General features: G+C 46.6%; 1 protein-coding gene across 1 annotated transcript in view; it reads left to right on the top strand.

Moving 5' to 3' along the window:
- The window catches only part of LOC138480594 (uncharacterized), a 414,351-nt gene that overhangs the window by 75,255 nt on the left and 317,083 nt on the right, over positions 1-22,013 (top strand). Inside the window, exon 2 of the mRNA XM_069612304.1 lies at positions 8,633-8,756. Within this exon, the coding sequence (XP_069468405.1) occupies positions 8,633-8,756 (124 nt within the window). The remainder of the gene's footprint in view (positions 1-8,632; positions 8,757-22,013) is intronic.

Consider the following 22,013-nt stretch of genomic DNA (forward strand, 5'->3'; position numbering starts at 1 on the left):
GCTTGTGTGCGGTCAAAGAGTAGAATGTCATCCGCATATGCAAGCCAAGACAAGGAGAGCGATTCAATGCGAATTGGAAAGGAGTTTACCTCGTCCCAAATCTCATTGATCCTTGCAAGATAAAAATTGAAAAGAATTGCTGCAAGATTGCAGCCCTGCTTTACCCCTATCCAGGAGGGTATTGGTTGCGTAAGGGACCCTAACCTGTCAATTCTTACTTTAAAGTTTGTTTGGTAATGTAGCATTTCTATCAGTATAATGAGGTGTTGTGGTATCTTAGCGTGTTGGAGCGTTTCCCATAGCTTCCCTCTAATTACACAATCAAAGGCCGCTTTGAAGTCTAGAGATGCTACAAATACAGGTGTATTGTCGGGGCATGTCGCGTGTGCAATAAAAGGCGCCTGGTTTTATGTTTTTGCTTTGTTTTGTTCTATCTTTTATGCTCTTAGGTTATTTAATAATTATCGTAGAGTCACACTTTTAGCGTTGTCCTGTAAACTTTGGTAAGTATGTATTTAGTTTGATCAGGTTAGGAAGATTCGTTCGAAAGATGACCTATACACTCGGTAAAATATATGCAGGTGATCGTAAATAAAACAGAACACTTTTGCTTAAGATTATTAGGGTGCATGGCCTATAGAGCATTTCAGCAACCTAACCCAGCGTATTTCTAGTCCCACCTCATTGCACCAAAGTTCTGGTTGCATAATCCATGCTAGAAAACCTGCCCACTAGCCATCGTTGGAAATCGTCCTGGTACCCTTTGGCAGCTACTATGCAGCCCTAACTCTATCAGCACTCTGCTGATGGTGTGTGTGTGTGTGTGTGTGTGTGTGTGTGTGTGTGTGTGTGTGTGTGTGTGTGGGGGGGGGTGGAGGAGACATTGCTACACAGTTCAGTCTCTATTGTGCAATACTTTCAAATGGGGAGCCAGCTCTGTGCAGCTGTCGCCTACAGCAGTACAGACAACTCAAAATCTATAAATATTCTTCAAATGGATTGTGTCCTTCCACGTATTCCTCATCTTGTGATAATCGTTATCTCCAGCTTCGCTGCTTCGGAAAAAAAAATTCTCGCCAGAGGGCGCTGTGCTCGAGGTCGTGGCGTCGATTGTCCCTCGACGTACTCCGTACTCTGTCGACGTCACCGATGGTATAAATAGCTCGAGCCGCGCCCGTTGCTTCAGTTCCGTTTTTCCGATCGCTTCGCTATCGAGAATGGCGCGCTTCTATTTTCTGTGAAGAAAATGTCGTCATCTTCGACACCTTCGACACCCAGAATTGGGTTTAAAAAGTGTGCAGATTGTGGATCTAAGATGTCGATCACTGATCCCCACCAGATTTGTCTCTGGTGTCTCGGTTCCAGTCACCGAACCGACGACTGCGGGTCCTGCCAATCTATGACTGAAAAAGCTCTTTGTGAGAGGAGAGGTAAACTGTCGGTGGGGAGGAAGGCCTCAAAAAAAGTTTCGTCAAAAAGACACAAGAAAGCGACTGATTCTAAGGAATCGGATCGCCATAGGCACTCGAAGAGATCTCGATCTAGGAGTAGATCGAGACACTCTTCGTCGTCATCGAAAAAAATGAAGAGGAGACATAGATCTCCCTCATCTTCTTCAGAGTCGACCGAAGAAATTCGTTGTCCGACTAAATCGGATTCTCCCAGTAAGTGGGAAGAATTCCGCAAAAAGATGATGGAGGTTTTCGAGAATGTGGCCCGACCCCCTCGAAAGACCCTCGAAAAAGCCATACCCCTAAAGTCGCTCCATTGGACGACAAAGGGAAGTCCAAGGCTACCATGGCCAAGACGGGTAGCGTCAAGGAATCCAAAAAACCTCGAGTCAACGTAAAACCGTCGAAGACTCTTCGAGAGTCGAGCACCTCTCCAGTGCCATGCAAGAAACAAAAGTCGTCGAAGAATTCGACAACTTCGTCGACTCCCTCGACGTCGATAATTTCGACGCCAAAGCCAAATGCGTCATCGACGTCATCTTAGAAGACTTCGAAGACACCCTCGAAAACTTCGAGGGATTTGCCATTTCCTTCGAAGCAGATGGAAGAGGAAGAAGGGAGATTCACTCCTTTGCCCAGGTCAGACTTTTTCAAATCTGTCAGCAATCTATGAAGAGTCTGCTTCAGAAGAAGACGAGGTTACTCCTTTGGGAGTTACTTATGGTACAAGACAAGTTCTAGAATGAGAGACCTGAGTGATACTCTACATTCTGCCAGTGGAGTTGACACATCCCCAGAATTAGAGTTCGCCAAACCTGATCCTGCAGAGCATGCAGATGCTGGGTACAGGCGTCTTATGACCAGGGTAGTTGAATATATGGGTTGGGGTAATACTTCACCCATTTTTGAACAAGATGACATGACGGATATAATCGTCAAGGGACCTCAGAAAGATCCTGTTCTCCCTTTTCACAGGGTCCTTCAAAGGACTGTGGAGAAAAACTGGGAAAAACCAGAAACTATTGCTGCTGCAGATAGCACTTTTCCAAGAAAATATAGACCAGCTGGATTGGATTATGAATATTTGAATAAACATCCGACTCCAGAGAGTTTAGTCATTCAGGCAGCATCTACTTCAAAACAAACTGCTTATCCAACTATCCCTCCAGATAGAGAGGATAAATAAATTGATGCCTGGGCACGTAAAGTTTTCACGTCAGGCAGTATGGCACTTAAGTCGGCAAATGTCACCTGTATCCTAGCCAGGTTTACCCATACCCTGTGGTACTGTATTTCGGCAGCGGCTGATCATATTCCGGAAAGGCGAGGAAAGGGAAGGCTTCCTGAATATAGTCAAAGACAGGAAGGAGGCAATGGGGGAATGTCTCCAGTCTGGACTGGATACTGCTGATAGTATCAGCAGATCCATGGCTGCAAGCATTGTGCTACGCAGATTTGCGTGGTTGAGGAAGTCAGGGATTTGCACCAGACGTGAAAGCTAGACTCCTCAACATGCCCTTTGATGGCTTGAGGCTCTTTGGCAGAAAGGCTGATGAAAGCCTAGAAAAACTTCAGACCTCGAAAGCGGCAGCTAAATCACTTGGCGCCTCTTTGCGCCAGCCTCTAAAACCCTATTCCGGCTCATCTTCCTGGAGGGGTTGTTCTTTTCGATACTACTCCTTTTTTGGTAGAGGAAGATGACAGGCTTCTCAAAGGGGCAAAAGAAACTTCCCTCGTGGAGCACGAGGAAGAGGTGCAAAATCAGCCTCAGGAGCGGTATCTGTACCCTCAGCCACTCCTGCAGCCGCCTCCAAATCCCTCTGAGACCTTGTTACACAAAACGCCAGTGGGAGGCAGGATCTCTCAACATCTGAAGGAATGGCGGGGCATTACCTCAGATGCTTGGGCACTGGAAACAGTAGCCCAAGGTTACTGTCTCCCCTTTATAAAAAGGCCTCAGAATCATCCACCGGGAGCCAACTCCGCCAAAATTCCGGATCCGCTCCTGCTGCAGGAAATTTTAACCCTGCTAGAGAAAGGTGCCATAGAACTGGTACCTGTAGCGGAGAGGAACAGGGGTTGGTACTCCCCATATTTTCTCATCCCAAAAAAGGACGGAGGACTGAGACCCATCTTGGACTTGAGAAACTTGAACAAGTTCCTCAGGAAGGACAAGTTCAAGATGGTGACTTTCTCAGATCCTTCAGGCTCTCCAACTCCAACATTGGTTGGTATCATTTGACCTTCAGGATGCTTACTTTCATGTGCCAATCCATCCAAAGCACAGAAAGTACCTGAGGTTCGCGATTGGCAATTCTCATTATCAGTTTTGAGTTCTGCCATTCGGGTTGACCTCCGCCCCGAGGGTTTTCACCAAACTGTTGGCGGTTGTGGCAGCAAGTCTCAGGAGAGGAGGTATTCACATTTATCCCTACCTGGACGACTGGTTGATCAGAGCAAGTTCTCCAGAACAAGCTCAGGAACATCTTTCGATCACCTGCCACTTCCTCCACAAACTGGGCTTCTCCCTCAATTTCTAGAAGTCCCACATGATACCATCCCAGAAACTCCAGTTTATCGGAGCAGTCTTGGACACTTCATCGGGAAAAGCCTCGCCTCCCGAAGTGAGAGCTCTCCACATCCAGCAGATGGTAACGAAGTTTCAGAATGCCCAACATCTACCGGCCTTTGATTTTCTCAGGTTGCTCGGCCTCATGGCATCCTGCATTTTCCTAGTACCAGAGGCCAGGTTGAGAATGAGATCCCTTCAATGGGCACTCAGGACTCAGTGGTCCCAGTTCTCAGGGAATATGTCAGATCTTCTGCAAGTCCCGAGCGCAGTTGCTCAGGATCTTCTATGGTTGGCTTGCAACGACAACATTCTAAAGGGAGAGTCTTTTTGGCAACCATGGCCGGAGATGACGGTAGTGACGGACGCCTCACTCACGGGGTGGGGAGCACACACCAACGATCTGACAATCAGCGGTCGTTGGTCTCCATCTGAGTCCTAACTACACATCAACCTATTGGAGCTGAGGGCAATCAGACTAGCTCTGAAGGCCTTTCTGCCCTCTGTACATGGAAATAATGTCCTGATAATGATGGACAATACAGTGGCCATGTACTCAACAAGAGAGGAGGTGTAGGGTCACTGCCACTGTGCAGAGAAGCAATGCAGCTCTGGTTCTGGGCAATACGAGAAGGAATCTCTCTGTCGGCAATTCACCTAGCCGCAGAGAAGAACACGGCGGCAGGCACTCTGAGCAGACAGAGCACGGTCTCTCACGAGTGGGAGCTGGCTCAGGAAGTCTTCTGGAGAGCTTCGCACTTTGGTGAACCCCTCAAGTGGATCTGTTTGCCACCGCGATCAACCGGAGGTGCGATCAGTACTGCTCAAGGGAATTTCCTCAAAGAGGAGCTCTGGGAGACGCATTCGTAGTGGAGTGGAAGTTTCCACTGCTGTACGCGTTTCCCCCAGTCCCTGTGATTCCTCAAGTAATCAGGAGGTTGAGAAAGTTCAGGAAAACCATGATCCTAATTGCCCCGGATTGGGCCAGGAGATCGTGGTACCCGGACCTTCTAGACATGCCCATCTGCCCTCCAATACGTCTTCCGCAAAGAGAGGAAGGTCGGGTTCTCCATCCAGAGGTCAGACACTCAACCCTCACGCATGGTTTCTGAGAGGTTGAGATACAAGGATTGGGATCTTCCGGATGATGTAATGGAAATCTTGCTTTCGGCCAGAAGACCAGCAACAAAGTCTTTGTACCGATGTCGCTGGAACAGGTTTAGTAACTGGTGCAGAGACAAGGATGTGGATCCTTTTCAGTGTGGCACCCCAATGGTACTCTCTTTTCTACTACATCTAGCTAATCTGGGGCTCCAGATAGGAACAATCAAAGGATACCTTGCTGTGCTGTCCATTTTCAAGCGCTCCTCGGAAGAGGTTTCATATTTCAAAATACCGTTAATAATTCAATTCTTAAAGGGGCTTACTAATGTATACCCTCCAGTACCTTTTCATGTACCAACTTGGGACTTCAATTTAGTATTAACATTCTTGACTTGCATACCTTTTGAGCCTCTGCACTCATGTCCATTGAGGCTTTTGACTCTAAAAACTGTCCTCCTTGTGGCCCTATCATCAGCCCGCAGGGTTAGCGAACTTCAGGCTCTCTCATGCAAACCACCATATACTATTTTTTATAAAGATAAGGTAGTCCTTAAAGTTAAACCTTCGTTCTTGCCAAAAGTAGTCTTGGACTTCCATTTGTCACAAAAAATAGTACTACCAACTTTTTATCCTCCTCCTCATCTGGGCAAAGAAGAGGAGAGATTACATAGATTAGATCCCAAGAGGGCTCTTAATTTTTACATCTCAAGGATGGCTAAATTGAGACAAGATGACCAACTGTTTGTGGGTTATACTGGTCATAAATTAGGCTTATCTGTAACAAAACAGACCATTTCCCGCTGGATCATATTAGCCATAGTTGAATGCTACAGATTAGCGGGAAAAGAACCACCAGATGGGCTTCGTGCCCATTCTACAAGGGGAATGGCTACTTCTGCGGCTCTAAAGAGGGGAGTCCCAGCAGCAGATATTTGTGCAGCTGCAACCTGGAAAACAATGCATACTTTTGTTAAACATTATTGTTTGGACACTGCCTCCTCTAACAAGGGTTTATTTGCAAAGGCAGTTCTGCATTCTGTCCACTAAAACTGAAATTAATACTCCCACCTCCAAAAATTGTTACTGCTATGGGAGCCTATAACAAGATGAGGAATACGTGGGAGGACACAATCCATTTGAAGAACAAGTTACTTACCAACTGTAACGTTCTTTCGACTGGATGTTCCTCCCACGTATTCCTCATCGACCCTCCCATCCTACCCCACAGTACTTACGTTTTCTTACTTTCCTCTCACGAAGAATGTATCGGTCATGGGACACGCCTGGGTGTTATATAATATTCGGGCGCGGCTCGAGCTATTTATACCATCGGTGATGTCGACAGAGTATGGAGTACGTCGAGGGACAATCGACGCCACGACCTCGAGCACAGCGCCCTCTGTCGAGAATTCTTTTTTCCGAAGCAGCGAAGCTGGAGATAACGATTATCACAAGATGAGGAATACGTTGGAGGAACATCCAGTCGATAGAACATTACAGTTGGTAAGTAACTTGTTCTTCTGTGCTTGATCCACTCCCCCCGATCTCCACGACAAGGCAATATTGTTCGGTAGCCACCCACCCCCTTCTGGAACTGTTACATAATAAGTCTTCCACATACAGAACCCAATATAGGGCCTGGGTAGCTCTAACAGGCCACGTTGTTAAGTCAGAGTTTGGAGGGTTTGTGCAGTGCAGCACACCCACATTTTGGTGTCGGGCTCCTTGCTGCCAGGATTCAGAGGGAGCACTCTTTGCGAAGTAAACAGATCATCCTTGTTTCGAATAGTTTTTAGTCGTTGATGGGCCATTGTTATCGGGTGGCACTATGTGCAAAGCCAAGAACTGGGCGAGCTCTACTTTGCCATCTGACCCCCTTGAACATAGTTATCGCAAGGTGGAGGTTTTGTTAGGAGACCTAAAGCAGCTGTGAGGGACGCAATGTCTACATCCATGGCTGTGCAGGAAGTATCTACACCAACTAGCACTGGCCAGAATTCATAATTAGTGTGCAGATTGCCTCGCTATTGGCCAGTGGTCTTCAATGCCATGCCTGCATTGTTTATACCCCCATCTGCGCCTATAGTTTGACTTCTCTCCATCCCTCAGATGCTGCTGTAACAGCGGAACTAAGCAAGAGTCTCTCCCCATCACCTGGCAATGAGTCACCTACTTGGAAGTATTACTCAAGTCACTCCTATTGGCTAGCATCTGTCAGGATATCTGATGTTAATCCAGGGCCATTTTAAGAGTGTAGTGGCCTCTTGGGTTGAACGCCCAATATTCAATTGGTGGAGAAAAATGTGCAGCTCCATGATCCAATTCACAAGGGAATTGGACAGGGAAGAGGGGAGGGGGGGTCACTCCACAGAGCTATTTTGAAATAATGCAATTTTTTGGTACACATTCTGACAAGCATCTGCTCCTGAAAGCAGAGCACAGTCCAAGATGTATCCCAGTAAACGACTTGCATTCATTGTATAGCTTTGGGGAAGAGGTCCTTAGTCTTGACATGAAACGCTCATCTCTAAGCTGGAGGCCATTAGTCCTGCACAAACTAGCTGATGCAAACTTCGAATAGGGAGCAGCTATGCATCTATGCCGTTCATTTTATCCATACCTTTTAACAAGTTCCACTTGTTTTGCTCCTAGACAACGGTGGAAAGGTTCCACTAAATGTAGGCCCCTTACACACAGAGATCAAGAAGATTATTAGAATAGGCTACTCTGCCATCTAACAGATGTGAGTGAGGTGTTCAATACTTAATCTTGGTTTTATATTTGGATGTAAATACTCCCCTTGTCACGCCTGGAACTGGTGCAGGCAGCTTTTGTACCAAATAGGTTGGATGCCCAAATTTAATGGTGAGTAGGAGTTTGGTCATATATACGCAGCCATATACTGTCAGTGCTCAAAACAACCACTGGAGAGATGTCTGTCATCTACCGGAAGTCTTCACTCCACATGGATGGTATGCAAAACTATTACTGGGGGTTGGACCATGTGAACAGTTGAGCTGGGAACCTTTACCCACCTTCATCTACCATGTATGTGTAGTAGAAGTCTGACTTTCAGCTGCACTTGTTCACACAACCATTGTGTGCATTGTTGGCAAACCATTTTGTGTACATACAGGGGTGGCCACCCAAAAGCAATATAGCCACCCACTTAACTTTTTATTAACAAGATACGAGGGGTATGTCTGGCCAGTGATGGTCTTCACTTGGGGGGGGGGGGAGGGGCCAAGTCTATGTAGGATCTGGAACCTATTTTGAATCCTGTATGTGGTGAATGAAAAAGCGAATTGTTTACCTTGTGTACTGTATTGGGATTTGTTGTACAGAGTTCATTTAATTAGCAGTTCCACACCTGTTTAATGTGAAAACTGGTGATGCTATGCTAACTCTAGCTTATTTTAAAACATGTTCCCAAATGATGGTATCTAAAAACCTTTTAATTTGGTGCAACCATGTATTTGAATAATACTTGCCCATTTTCGTTTTCTAGGAGTTGACTGGTACTTGGGCTGCTACAGTGTGGATATTCTGGACCAATGCGAGCTGGGATACCGGGCATCTGCTGGGCAGGAAGTAAATATTTCTTCATGCTCCAAATTTTGCCTCCGGAAAGGGTAATGTTTACTTAAGGCTATTCTGTCATTGACCATCATTTATTTCAACTCTTCTTAAATCAGAAAATGCGCCTTTAAGGTATTGTAAATTGGAGTCAGTGAGCGAGACCTGGTTACAAAAAGGAATTTCCTGAAGACTGTGGTTCCAAATTGAGCTCTTCCTTCCTGGACAAACAAAAAGCAACAGTTGAAATAAATTCTTCTGTAGCAACTCTTCAGGTGTACCTGATGGCAGTATGAGTATTCTTTAGTCCACATAAGATGTCCTTGCACTACTGAATTGTGTAACCCAATGTTTGTGAAATGAGCCTTCCTTGTAAAGTATTGTTGTACTGAACAATGTCCAGAATTAACTGTATCAAGATATATATAACCAAGAGGTCATTTTATCCCAACAGTCAAGTTTGCTATCCTATTCACCTTTTCAGTTTTTCTCATGGGTGTCTAGTTTAATAAGGAATTGTGCATTGCTATTTATGGAGGTGCATATAAATTGCACATTTACGTAGGGCTATGCCTGTATGCAGAATGTTTTTTGCAGCCTTCTGTAAAGATACTGGTGGGGGTGCCTGTACTTCCGCTCTCTATATGGTAGAGGAGAGGCACAGAGGACCCCAGCCAAGATTCTCTATTGTGGTAGCAATGGACGAACAATCAAGGTCTAGCTTCTCAGGAGGTGATGCGGGCTAGTTCTTAAGTACAATGTAGTCCTCGAACCCCCACAAAGGAATGTCCACACACTGTATTACTGAAAACAGTCTTTATATAATTAATATTCAAAGGTATGTACACGATCACAATAACGCACTTTGTACTCGGAAATCAACAATGATAAATATGTGCAATTCTAAAGTGGTACCACCAATGTTATCAAATCTCATTAAAATGCATCAACTGTACGGTTAAAATGTCACACAGATCAATAACGAGGAAATCAGCAATAGAGATAGGGAGGAAAGCGAGGTGGTTGAAACAATAGGCCAAGTACTGGCCTCTACCCTTAAGCACAGTTCTGTGTGGAGAGCCCCCCACCTGGGCAACCTGTAAAATAAAGATATATAGCACAAGCCCAGTCCATATATTGTTCAATAGCCTTATTTCCTCCTATAATGTACCTGGTGGAGTAGAGTTCTTTGAAGACGCGTCAAAGGATCCTTCTTGAGTGACTCCCTTTAAAGCAGGAGCCATGGATCGTCGAGAGGCGTCGAAGATGGTGAACTTGTCATCGTCGACGGCGGCGATGAGAAGTTCAAGGGTGCCGAGACCCTGATGTCGATCCAGGCGGTGCTCGTCAGCGACGTCCTGCGAGGATGAGGTGTGCGGGGCACCTCGGCGATGGATTGTTCAGGACCGCAAAGAGTTTCAGAAGAACTGTGGCCCAGCAGGGGCGTCGAGTCGTCAAAGTCTTTGTGGCCTTCAGGTGGCGGGAAACCCACCGGCAGATTCTCCTCGGCGCGTTGGTCGTCCTCGACTTTCTCCGGCGGGACAAAGCGGTCGACGTTGTGGACAAGGCAGTTCTTTGATTCAAATGTTCTTAGGCAAAGGAGCGTGTGGCTCCGGTCGTCGGCGGCACAGCTTCAAGTGGTCCTCACGGCTGGGCAACACAACTTCGACGGGCCTCCAGCGGTTACACAAACCTGCAAACCCTGGTCGACAGCAATAGACTTTCAACAGCGGCGAAGTCCGGGTGCTTTGCTTCGTTCTCCTCAGCGGTCCCATCTCGGGTCGGCAGCCTTTCGAGGGTCTGACTTCCAGGGAGCTAACTAACTGACTAACCGGCGGAGGTTAGCGGTGCTCGATGGTCCCTCGGAGCACGGGAAGGGGGCGCCTTACCAGGTCCTCTCTCGGATCAGTCTTCGACGAATTCGCCAGCTTTCAGATCAGGTCGAAGCAAATTCAACAGCAAGTCGTCTTCTTCCAGCTGGGCGTCGAGGATCAGCAGTTCCAGTTACTCTTCAAGTGTAGACACAGCTTCTGAACAATTTCCAGTGGTGAGAGGTCCCCAGATATACTATCTTGTCTCTCATCCACACTGCTGGGTCACTCTCAGCAGCCAATCATACAGAAGGGCATTCATGCAGTCAGTCAGCCAATCAGGCACACAGTGCATTCAGGCCATCCTCCTCCCTCTCAGACACTCCCAACAAGGAATGTGGATTGGGACAAGTACCCAGCCATTCAACACTACGCACTGCATTCAGGCCGGGGAGGGCTGTCTCAGTCTTTGTCTCTCATACCAGAAACCAGACAGCCACAACAAGAAGTGCTTATTGGCCACACACACTCCATTCTCCCAGGTCCCACCCACAGGGCGTACCCACAACATACAGTCACTGGGAAGGCTCCAGTCAGTCTGGACTGGAGTTCACAACAACACCATATATGGAAGTTCCACCCAACACCCAGTCAGGGGGAAGGGACAGAGTCAGGGCTTCCCAGGACTTTGGGAAACAAGGTAACAGGCAATAGAAAGCAAGAGGCCACAGGGGCCATCTTGTTTTCCATCAGGAATCAACTTATTCCAATGGCAGGGCCTTGGTATCCCAAAATGGAGGATACTCAGCGCACCTGTCAAATTTAGCATAGAGCTGCCACCAGCCCATACCCTGCTCTAGGGGCACAGGGTTGTACCCCCACCCATGGGGTGCCGTAAGGGTATCCCATGGGTCTGTTCACCAAACCAAAAGAGAGAGAGCTGCACCGCCAGGAGTCCCACATGAACTCCTGCGCGGAAAACACGACAGAACACACGATAAAAAGGCAGTAAAGGACAAGGATACGGAGGCCCTGTCCCTCCGATGCATTTCTAGCATCACACCTTCCACTTTAAAGAGAAGTCCATAGAAGTAACTCAAAGATATGATGTGATTATTGTATGCATAGTTTTATTTTGGCCTTTGTAAGGTATGCTCTTCTGATTGACGTGTGTTTGAGGGGGTGTGGGGGGGGGGTTCTGAAGCTGAGCCAAGTCATACAACTGTCTTCTGACCTATTTTGCCTCGATCAGATGTTTTTAGGCAAAGGCCATTTGCGCTCTATTGTTGCTTTCATGGCAGCTGCAGTATCTCCTGAACCGAATTCAAGGGACAGGTCTTGATTTGAGAGAATCCCTAACTGAGATGCATCGTGTGGCAAGGACCAGGGTAGAGCTCGTCCTTGCCATGCCTGGAAATTAACTGGGCACATCGGGAGTAGAAAAAAAAAGACCACAATCAATGGAACAGTTTGCATATCTGCAGTTGGCTACATACGATTCAGCAGTTGCCTGTTTGTGTAATTAATTGACCCAGCACAGAGTATGAGAAGCAGAGATTAATTGTGTTCATTGCAGCCTGGCTGGAAAACTCGACATCTGCGAGGCTTTCATCTAAGAGTTGCACTAAGGAAAGAATCAGAAATCAGGACGTCCCCTGTTACACACCTGGACCCTTGCCTAGCATAATAATCCACATCAGATCCACCTGCTTTCTCCTGCACTTAAGGAAAGAGCTGAACAGCCTGCTTTTCAGGCAACATCGCATCACTCGTAGACCATGTAATGGCACTGGTGCCATTATTTTCTGTCCATTCCTCCCACGTACCCTTCTCCACACCCCTCTTTCTGTAGTCGGTGTCCTCTCACTGTATTGTTCCCATTATTAGCATTGCTTTTGTGCATTCTAGCAAGGTATGTGATGTATAAACCCCATACATATGTGTGACTAAAAGTTTATGCACATCGGAGAGGAATTAGGTGCTTTACAATTTACTGTTTACTATCAATACGTATGTTCATCAATGTATTGATCTGTTCTCCTGAAATTATTAATACAAATAATCTAACATAAACAAATCACTCCACTGTTAGCTAGGCAATGTACTGCACCTTACTCGGTTCTGGAATATTGGACCACATTTATGTACAAAGACTGCCCCCCCCCCTTCCAAACGGAGTGATTGCTGACCTTGATGTTCGATAGGACGCATTGCAGTTCTCATCCCTTTCTAGGAACAAATTGGTACGATTTGACGCAGCCTGTATGGACATAATGGGGGCTACATCGGCAGAAGCTGTGAACAGTTGGCAGATGTTCTTGTTTGCTGATTCTAGCTACATACTATTACACAAGTTTCTATTATTATTATTACTCCACAGAATTGCAGCGCTTCACTCGCATAGGGTCTAGCACACATTGTAGACAAGCTGCCCATTTATCGTTAAGAAAGCTCCAAAGCAAATTGCACAATAATTCATATCAAGAATAACCGATCAAATATGGAAGTAGTCAGAACCCTTCTGTTTCTCGCCATGGTTTGTATTGAATGGCAGTATGCAAGCCTAATCAAATGGAAATCATTGTAGACTCTCATTAGGATTTAAACCTTCCAGGACCCTACAAAATTACAGATTTGTTTAACTCTTCTTGTAGTTTCAATTCTCTTGTCACCTTTAGGAGACATGTTCGCTTTAGAAGTTGAAAATAATTTGTAATTGAACATTTAAATCTCCTCAGGTTTTTCGAGCAGGTGGTACAGCCCTTCACCAATATCATTATCACCATAATCGGGCCACATTAATAGGCCTGCGATTAGAGTAGGTTACTTTTAAATTGGATTAGGGGTCAAGAATAGATTAAGGAATTTAGGGGAGGATGTATGAGTTCTTTAAAAAAAAAAAATATTTCGTTTTTAAAAGAAAGTTTCCAGGGATTATAAAATCAAGGGCAACATTTTGTGTGTGTTAGTTTATTTTTGAAGGCGAGAGTACAGAATCTGTGATATGTGATTTTTGTTGGAGTCCACACAGTCAGTGTGCATGATTTTGAAAGACACTATCTGAGGAAGTCACACTAGGTTTTTTAAGTTGCAGCAGACAATTTGCGAGCTGCAGGTGATTTTTTTTTTAGGGAGGCTAACAATCAGTTGTTTGACTTCTGCACACCAACGAGTCTCCTTTCTGTCTGCATCCTCAAAATGTCCCAGTGGGCTGGAAACGCGTGGCCATAAATGCTGCTAAGAGGCTGGACTCTGGGAGCTCCAATTTACCTGCGCTTGTCGAGGATCTGATGAGATTGGCCTGGTGAATTTACCAATTTCGGAATTGTGGGGCGTCCTAAGGACATAGATGCGTGTCTTCCATTTTAAGGGTATTTATTTATTAAATAAACGCTTAGTTAAACCTAAACTATGGGATTTCCCTACCTAACACTAACTAGGGTGCTAGTTAGTCATCGTTGAGTCCAAAAGGAGGAACTGTCCTCTGTCCAAATCTAATATACTCTGTCCCTACTACTATTCAGAAAAGAACGAAGGCACAGGAGAATTACTCCCTTCTCCTGTATTGTGCTTCTCAGCAAAGTCACTTTAGTAGTTGAATCTCAGGTAGTTGAATCTCAGGTAGTTCTTGGCAACTACTATCACTAGTTCATAAAGTTCAGAAATAGGATTCTTCAGCTTTTCTAACATGTCTCTGACACTGTACTTTTCCCTTCTGAGGTTCCTTCTATTTCTTTCTTGGTTTTCTATAGACATTACTCTTTCTTGACTTAATGTCCACTCTTCCCTGGCTGGACCAGTTAACAACACTTTCAACAAGTTTCATACTTTGCTTCCGCTCTTCTCTATTACTGGGACAAGTAGGGAGGTTCCAGTAATGATTCTCAGTTGGGTTCCAATCTTTATTATGATTGTGCCAGTAATGAATATCACTGGACTTCACTCTTACTGGTACGAGTATGATTCATTTACTCCTTATATTAATTATCCCTCATGGGTCTCCCGCTGTCCTGTTACCTCTTTTCCTTGGGGTTTGCATCACCCGGCCTGTCTGCAGGACGGGAAACTCTTCTCGTGCTGCCAGGTTGCCTTTGCACTTCTATCCTTCTCGTATCTCCTTCTGCACCCATTCTGCGATGTGGTCTCAGTGTTACTGGACTGGACATTTCACCAAGTCATGGTCACGCCACCACTCACTGTTCGGCTTCTTTGTTGGGGTTCCCTTTCCTCAGTTTCTCAGGCTTCTAGCTGTTCTTGTGTCTCTCTGAAACACCAGCTGCGTTCTCGGTCTGCATGCTGCACTTCTCGGCTTCTCTCCGCTTTCACAATATACGGGGCTTCCCTCAAGAATAGAGCTCCTCCTTCTCTTTTATGATATGTAGCTGGGCCTTCCAAAGTGGTGCTGTATAGTACTCTCACTTTCCATTGAGCGTTCTGTATCGCTCGATAACTCTTCTTCTTCCCAGTATTGGTAATATATGTTTCTTCATAATGAACTACTGGTGTTATATCACAATAGCAAACAGTAGCTTGTTCCTCTTGTTTTTTTTTTTGGTGTTCTAGCCGAAAATGATGGGTTGTGAGTGAGTGACTTTGGGAAGTTCCTCTTGAAACTGGGAGTCCTTGTCCCCAACGGGGGCGTGGGGGGGGGGGGTTTCTCGGTGAGGTCCCGCTTGCCTCTACTCCTATGGAGGATATCACATAGCAGGCTCGCCTCCCTAGCCTCACAAGGAAAGCCCCCCCCCTTCTCGCTCTGAGAAGTGACTGAATCCCGAGATTCGTCACAGCATCCTGACTACAGAGGAGAAATCGCATGACCCGGTGGGCAGTAAATAATGGGCTGTGCGCGACTCTGTTTTTGGCCTGGACAGTAGTGCTACGTGCTATTTATGCATTCACCCGAGGGAGCCTGATGCCTGCAAAATGAGCACATTTGGCAAGGCATGGAAGGTAACCTGACTGAGACCAGGTAGATTGCTCACCACCTTATCCGTTAGGAAATCTGTAATGGTGTGCAGAGGTAAAGGATGCCCACTCTGGCCTGCAGCGGTGTGCGGGCATAGTGTGGCTGTCGTGCGCAGGACTTTCTGGCGGTCTGGTGGCTCAGTCGGGGGACCTGGCTGGGGCCACTGCTACAAGACCCCATCTGAGGTAAGAAGACTGTGTGGTGAATGGTACAACATTGCTTTGGAGCCCGGGGGGTGCAATGAACGAAAGGCCTAGATCTGGATTAACTTGGGATGGGGTCCACCTTTAGTTCTGTGGGTCTGGAGGGGGGTACGGCCTAGTCCCACTTGGTGGATTGCCCTCAGCAGGCCCCTCTCCTGCTACTCTGATGAGGTTGTGTCATGGGGTGCATTCAGTGCAGGAATATGCATCTTGGATGGCTGCTTGGGATGGCTGGGCTTCAGTGAGATTTCAGCCTGGCCCTTCCCCTCCCCCCTCTTATCCCTAATTCACCCTTCTGTGGCACACCTGTGCCCCCGCTATCAACTGTTTTGGTACTTTGAGTCTGCAAGCCTGTAGTTGTGGTCTGAATTAGCTGGTAGACCCTTGACCTCTGATATAACTTGGGGCCCTTGTTCGGGTGGCTGGTTTTCCTTTAAACTCTGCGTCCTACGTCATGCTACCTGGGCTGAGGCCCATGCAACCTCACTGATTTGTGTGCTGGACCTTTGAGTATGCTAGTTCGCTACTAAACCTCTCAGAATGCTGATGGAAAAATCCAAGCTACTAGAGAAGCCCGATACTCCTCTATTAAGAGTTTCTCTCGAGGCACAACACCCCTAAATCACAACAGACTGCATACAGGAAGAGGTGACTGGATTGCTGACAAATCCCCCCCGCCCCCACCTCATTCTTTGGATGATTGTGAAGATGCACAAAATCGGATTCCCTTACTATAGTCAACATGAAGCACTTGCTGTTTTCAGGAAACGGAACTATCCGAAGACTTCAAAATGGAGTTGGCTGTGGAATTGTTCCAAATGCTCCTGGAAATAGCCTTTTACAGATGTGTCCTCTGCTTTGAGCAATCTATACTTTCCAGCCATGTGGATACCGTTTTTGTAGGTGGGTTTATAAAGTGCACTGATGCCATTAAGATGGCTACTAGCACTAAAATGACCCATCCCACTTCACATGTACTCAAAATGACATTCTGCCACATCAAGTTGTCTAAAGAGGTAGTGTTTGAGGTGGCTTTAATCACATCTCCACTCTAAACAAAGTTATTTTCACAAGTTGACTGCATGTTCTGCTAAAGCCCAGTCGCCAAACGGGTGTTTTTCCTGATTTTTGACACAACTAAGAGACAGAGAATATCTCTGATCCATATGGGTTTTATACTATTAGAACTTCGATCAAATGAAGCTGGTTTCGGTTCCATGTCATACTCTGTCAAATACTTGGAGTTTTAAACTTGACCTGGCTTTTCACCAGCAGCTAGCCCAAAGCAAGTGTTAGAGAACCCGTTGATGTTTCATTAGGATACCTGCTGCATCAGGTTCTCCTCAGCACCTTTCGCTCCCTTAGAGTAGTCTATAATGGACGAGACTAGGGCAATAGTTGCCTGAACACAATTGGGGAGAATTATGAAGGGGAATAGCCACTTCAAGACATGTAGGATGAAAAATCCCTTACTGGCCAGGGGGCTGACATGGGGGTTTCATATGGTCAGAGGATGCCCCAATTCTTCACCTTTAATTGATGGTTAGGTCTTAAAGCTAAAGACCAGAATGAAAGGCTGGGGGCTGGTTTGATTACCTCTTACCAATATGCCAAATTAGAGGCTTGGTTTTAAGACTTGTTTGTTTGCGTCCAGTTATGGATATTGTAAGGGAGGCATGGTATCACAAGTATGACACTGACACAAAAGTTACACGTTTCAAAACCTTTATTAGATTCTTGGGATTTGGACAAACTCCTACGTTGCCCTATAGCTATGATGGGAGTAGGCTCTACCATCAAATAATAAATCCTAGTCAGTCTGTCAAATCAAAATGGCCTATACTAACAAAACCTAATGCCTGCCCCTATCTCTTATACAAAACGTTTATAAAGGGGAATGTGTATGCAAAGGAAAGTCAGTGTTATAACTTAAAGGATCAAGGTGGCTGGGCCGGCTCTCCTCCCCACGTTGGCCAGCACGGAGTAAGGCGGCCCCCGTGAACAGGATTACACACGCTGGCTCAGGTCATCAAAAAAAGGCAGTTCAAAACGTGGGTCAAGGCTTGCTTGGCCTTCCACGTTTAAGTCACTTATTGCAGCTTTCCTAAAGTTCTTTCACAGTTCAACAAAATTTCACGTAGGTCTCCCTCTGTCGGGCTCGGACCTCTCAAGGCATCAATAGTTCACATAGGTCTCCCTCAATTGGCCTTGGACCTTTCAACCAAAACATACCTGATTCAACGTAGATCTCCCTCTTCAAGGGCTCGCACCTCATAATCCCAGCTCTTGCAGGGGTTGCCTTCCCCAAGCTTCATTCACATTCTTTTAGGGGTTTCCTTGCCCAAACTTATTTAATGTTTCTGGTCTCCCTCCACGAAGGTCGGACCGTTCACTGATGTCGAAGACTTTCAAATGTGCGAGGCTTTTATCATAGACCTCTAGAGGACCACTTTGACTTTCACTTTAGCTCTCCCTTAATGTTATTTGTCCCAATGTCTCTTGATAATGGTAGTTCCATACCACAATCAGAAAAGTTCAAAGAAATCTTCCTCTTAAAGCAATCTCCCTTTAACTTACCCTTTCGTTGGGGTTAATCTTGACCATTGTGCTTTTTAAAGTTTGTTCATGTTGCCGCTTTATAACAAGACATCAAACATTTTGTGGAGACTTTCGAGTGGGCTATTTCCTTTTGCGGGACCACTCCGCTACTATGTATCACTGGTTTTGCAGTTATTGGTAATGTAAAAGTTCCTTACTGGTTTGCTTTGTTTTCCAGTCTGATCAGCATATGCGCAGCCTTAAAATGTGAGAAACACTGTTGCAGCTTTAATCTTTACTTCACACAAACAGGCCTTTCATGTCTTTCGCTAACTCACCAGTTTTGTGCATTCCTTTCATGTTTCTGCTGCGTTGATTCGCGAGTCAAGGTTCATACCACAGGCTTCGCCACGCCTCCTCAACTGTTGTTCACCCAGGAGGGTCTCTGGCGTCCTTTAAACACAATGTAGGCTTCTTCTTGTCTGGGATTTGGCTTTCTCTGCACCTCCTTCGTGGTTTCCTTGCAGGGATCTTCAGAATTTCCCTACCCTTCGCTCTGGTCCCTCGATCGGTCATCCTGCTCCATTGGGTTTGCCTTTGCCCCGAAAGATCTGCTCCCTTTCGTGCCTCACCTTGCTCAGAGTGTGTCTCTATGTTCCACCTTTTATCCGTGTGGGGGAGCTAATGGGTTTCAGATGCATGTGATTAAGGTCAAGTGCCTGACTTTGCCTGACCTGATTAATAAGAAATGTCCAACGAGATATGTACGTGTTAGCCTCTTTACGCTCAGTCTCCCTCTTCCCCTGCCCAGTGTTTGTGTAGAAAGGGGGGAAGAAAGTTGGGATGTTGGAGAATCCTATAAAATAGGATGAGGTATGGGAACGGGAAAGGGGGGATACCGCATCTCCCCATCGGTTGCCTCACCCCCATTCCCCAAAGATCCCCCACCCAGTTGATCTTCCTGCACTGGTCCACACCCGGGGTATGGATCCAAAGGTGATGGGTGAGCTCTGGCCACTAGAGAGGGAGATCCCTGGTAACTAGCAAGTGGGACACCCTTTTGGTTTCTCACAATATCCAAAAAGCATTCCCACATTTTTTAAAAGGGTTTAAGCATGACCATCTGTTAGGGAGGATAGCTCATTGGGAACAAGCTCGCCTTGGAAGCCAGACGACACAGAGCAACACAGGTTCCATCCCCGGGTCCACGCTTAGAAACCTCTGGGTTTTAAGCGTGTTATAAATAACCCATTACAAAAATCTAGTTGTGAAAGACTGAAGCCATTCTAGAATTGTACCTCCAAATTTGACCAGTCTTGCAAGCAGGAACTGGGACAAGTAATCAAAAGCTGATCCAGAGCATCAGGGCCCCAATGTCATCCAGATCTTTCCACTGTGCGTGATCATTGACTATATCTAGTCCCAGACTCTGAACCAGGAAGGGATATAAACCCGGCCTGAATGGGGTCCAGGATATTCAAGGGTTCTACGTGTTTCACCTCTTTGAATGAGTTTGTCCATATAGAATAGGTTGGAAGGGGGCGTGGCCTGAGCTCATGTGGTGAGGACATGATTCTACCGAGCTCCCACTGTGATCCTTCCTTGATCCTGCTTTGCAGAGGCTAATGGAGATTGCTGAGACACAACAAAGGGATATTCTTACGCAAGATATTGGCGCCTACCTGCTCAATCCTGTTCCGAAGAAAATCGGAGCACTGGAGCTAAAGGAACTCTGACAGAAAAACTGATACCGGACACTCCAAGATGGCCGCTGCAGTTCTTTAGAACTACGGAGCAGCCAACAAGGTGGTTGCCCCTGCTGCTTGTTGCAGACTGCGGGCGCAGAGCGCCTTCCTGCATGGGCCTCCCTGCAGTGATTGGGAACCGCTATGTTTGCTCTGGGGATTCCCACTGTTTCTGCCTGTGTCGACTAAGTGCTCGGGCTGGGAAAGACGCTCTACCTTCACATGAAGCGTTGTGCAAGATGCTTTCTCGCGCACTGAGGTGCTGCAGAGTTGGTGCTCGTCGGTGAAGAAGACCGCTTCACCGGCACAGAGCGGGCTGGAACGCTGAGGTGTGGAACTGTCCTCCTTTGTGCCTCGCTCGGACTCCTCTGCTCCGACACACCTACCTCCACGCGCTGAACACCCGTAGACCGGCATTTTACTTCTTGAAGCTCCCTGTGAGACAATAGTCCTGGACCTTGGACCCCCCACTTCTCCTCACCTCCTCTGGTGCCCAAAATGCATACTGGGAGACTTGTTGGAACCTTGCTGGTGTCCTGGCCGCTCTTCTTCTCCCCTCATGCGAGTACCTGAATTGTGAGTGCCCACTGACTGGGCCCTGTGCCTTGCTGACTGCAACTCTGCCCGTTTTAACTGTGTGCTGCGACTACCTAAGGAAACTGGGCCCCACAAAACACTCCTTACACCTGATACCCCTCCGGCTACTGTAACAACTTTACTCAGGTACCCCTAACGCCACTGTCCATTGGATTTACAACAGTCACATCTTGCACAGATATAGAAGCATCTCCCTGCTTTGCAATTCGGGGGCTACTTACCTGAACCTCACTGCCTGAAACCCCTTTTGGTATAATGTCTCCCACCAAAAATAAGGGTAAACCAACCATAATGGACTCCTTTGCTGGCCAAAATAAAACGTGTGAGTCCTCTCAATCCATGGAAGCCACACGGGTGAATACTTGCACCTCAGCATACAATCCTCAGGAGGAACATGTCCTCGCTGCTATTGCCGCTTTGAGAGCTTCACTGGAAACAAAAATAAGTTTAGTTGAGATTGATGTTCAATTGCTCCGACAAGATGTTGAGACAAGGCAATTGGCTGAGAGGGTCACGACCGTCGAATCAGGGTTGAATTAAACTGCGGACACTACCAGAGATCTTGCAACGTGGGTCAAGGAACTGGAAAGAAGTAATGCTGCCATGTAACTATGCACAGAGGACGCTGAGGGCAGGTCGTGCAGGAACAATATACATGTGCTGGGGCTCCCAGAGGGGACAGAAGGTACAGATCCAACCTTGTATATTGAAATTTTGCTACAGCAGGAGATTTGGCCTGGTAATCTGTCACAGGGATTTGCGGTCGAACACGCTCATTGGTCACTGCACAAGAGACCTCTGCCTGGATCCCACCCCTCCTATACCGGTTATCGCGAGGATTGTGAATTTCCGAGACAGGAAGTGATCCTTGGATATTCTAGGGTAGGCGGGGGAAATACAGAGAGGCAACTCTAAAATTGCTATTTACCCGCACTACACATCTGCGGTCCAAAGGGCCAGGAACTTGTTTGTGCCGATCAAAGCGAGACACAGACAACTGAACCTCAAATATATGCTCATCTACCCTGCCAGACTAAAGATTATCTTCAATGGCAGATCACACTTCCTCGATAATCCTGCTGCGGCGACCATGTGGTTGGGACACAACACTCTGGCCAACGATGACTGGGTTGACACCTGATCACTGCGTAATTCCACTCAATCCAACCACACTCCCAGATGACCCCTGGCTTTCCGATAGTCCTTGCAGACCCGAGGCGATGCTTTGTATGGGCATGTCAAATACTGGGAGTTCCAGGAAATGAAATTACCTATCTTACTGCTTGCGTCTTAAGTAGGCTTTTGAAATGATACTGTGTGTCCTGGATTACGTTGTACTGTAATGGCCGATGGCCGCTTGAGATGTTTCACTTTCAGTGGGGGCAAAGTTTGGTCACCCGCCACTGTTCTTATTAGCCTGCTGTAAGTTAATAATGGGCACCAGCCTGTTGCT

The sequence above is a fragment of the Ambystoma mexicanum genome, chromosome 5p (assembly GCF_040938575.1).
Source record: "Ambystoma mexicanum isolate Mex_15411 chromosome 5p, UKY_AmexF1_1, whole genome shotgun sequence".
In the NCBI taxonomy this organism is placed as follows: domain Eukaryota; kingdom Metazoa; phylum Chordata; class Amphibia; order Caudata; family Ambystomatidae; genus Ambystoma; species Ambystoma mexicanum.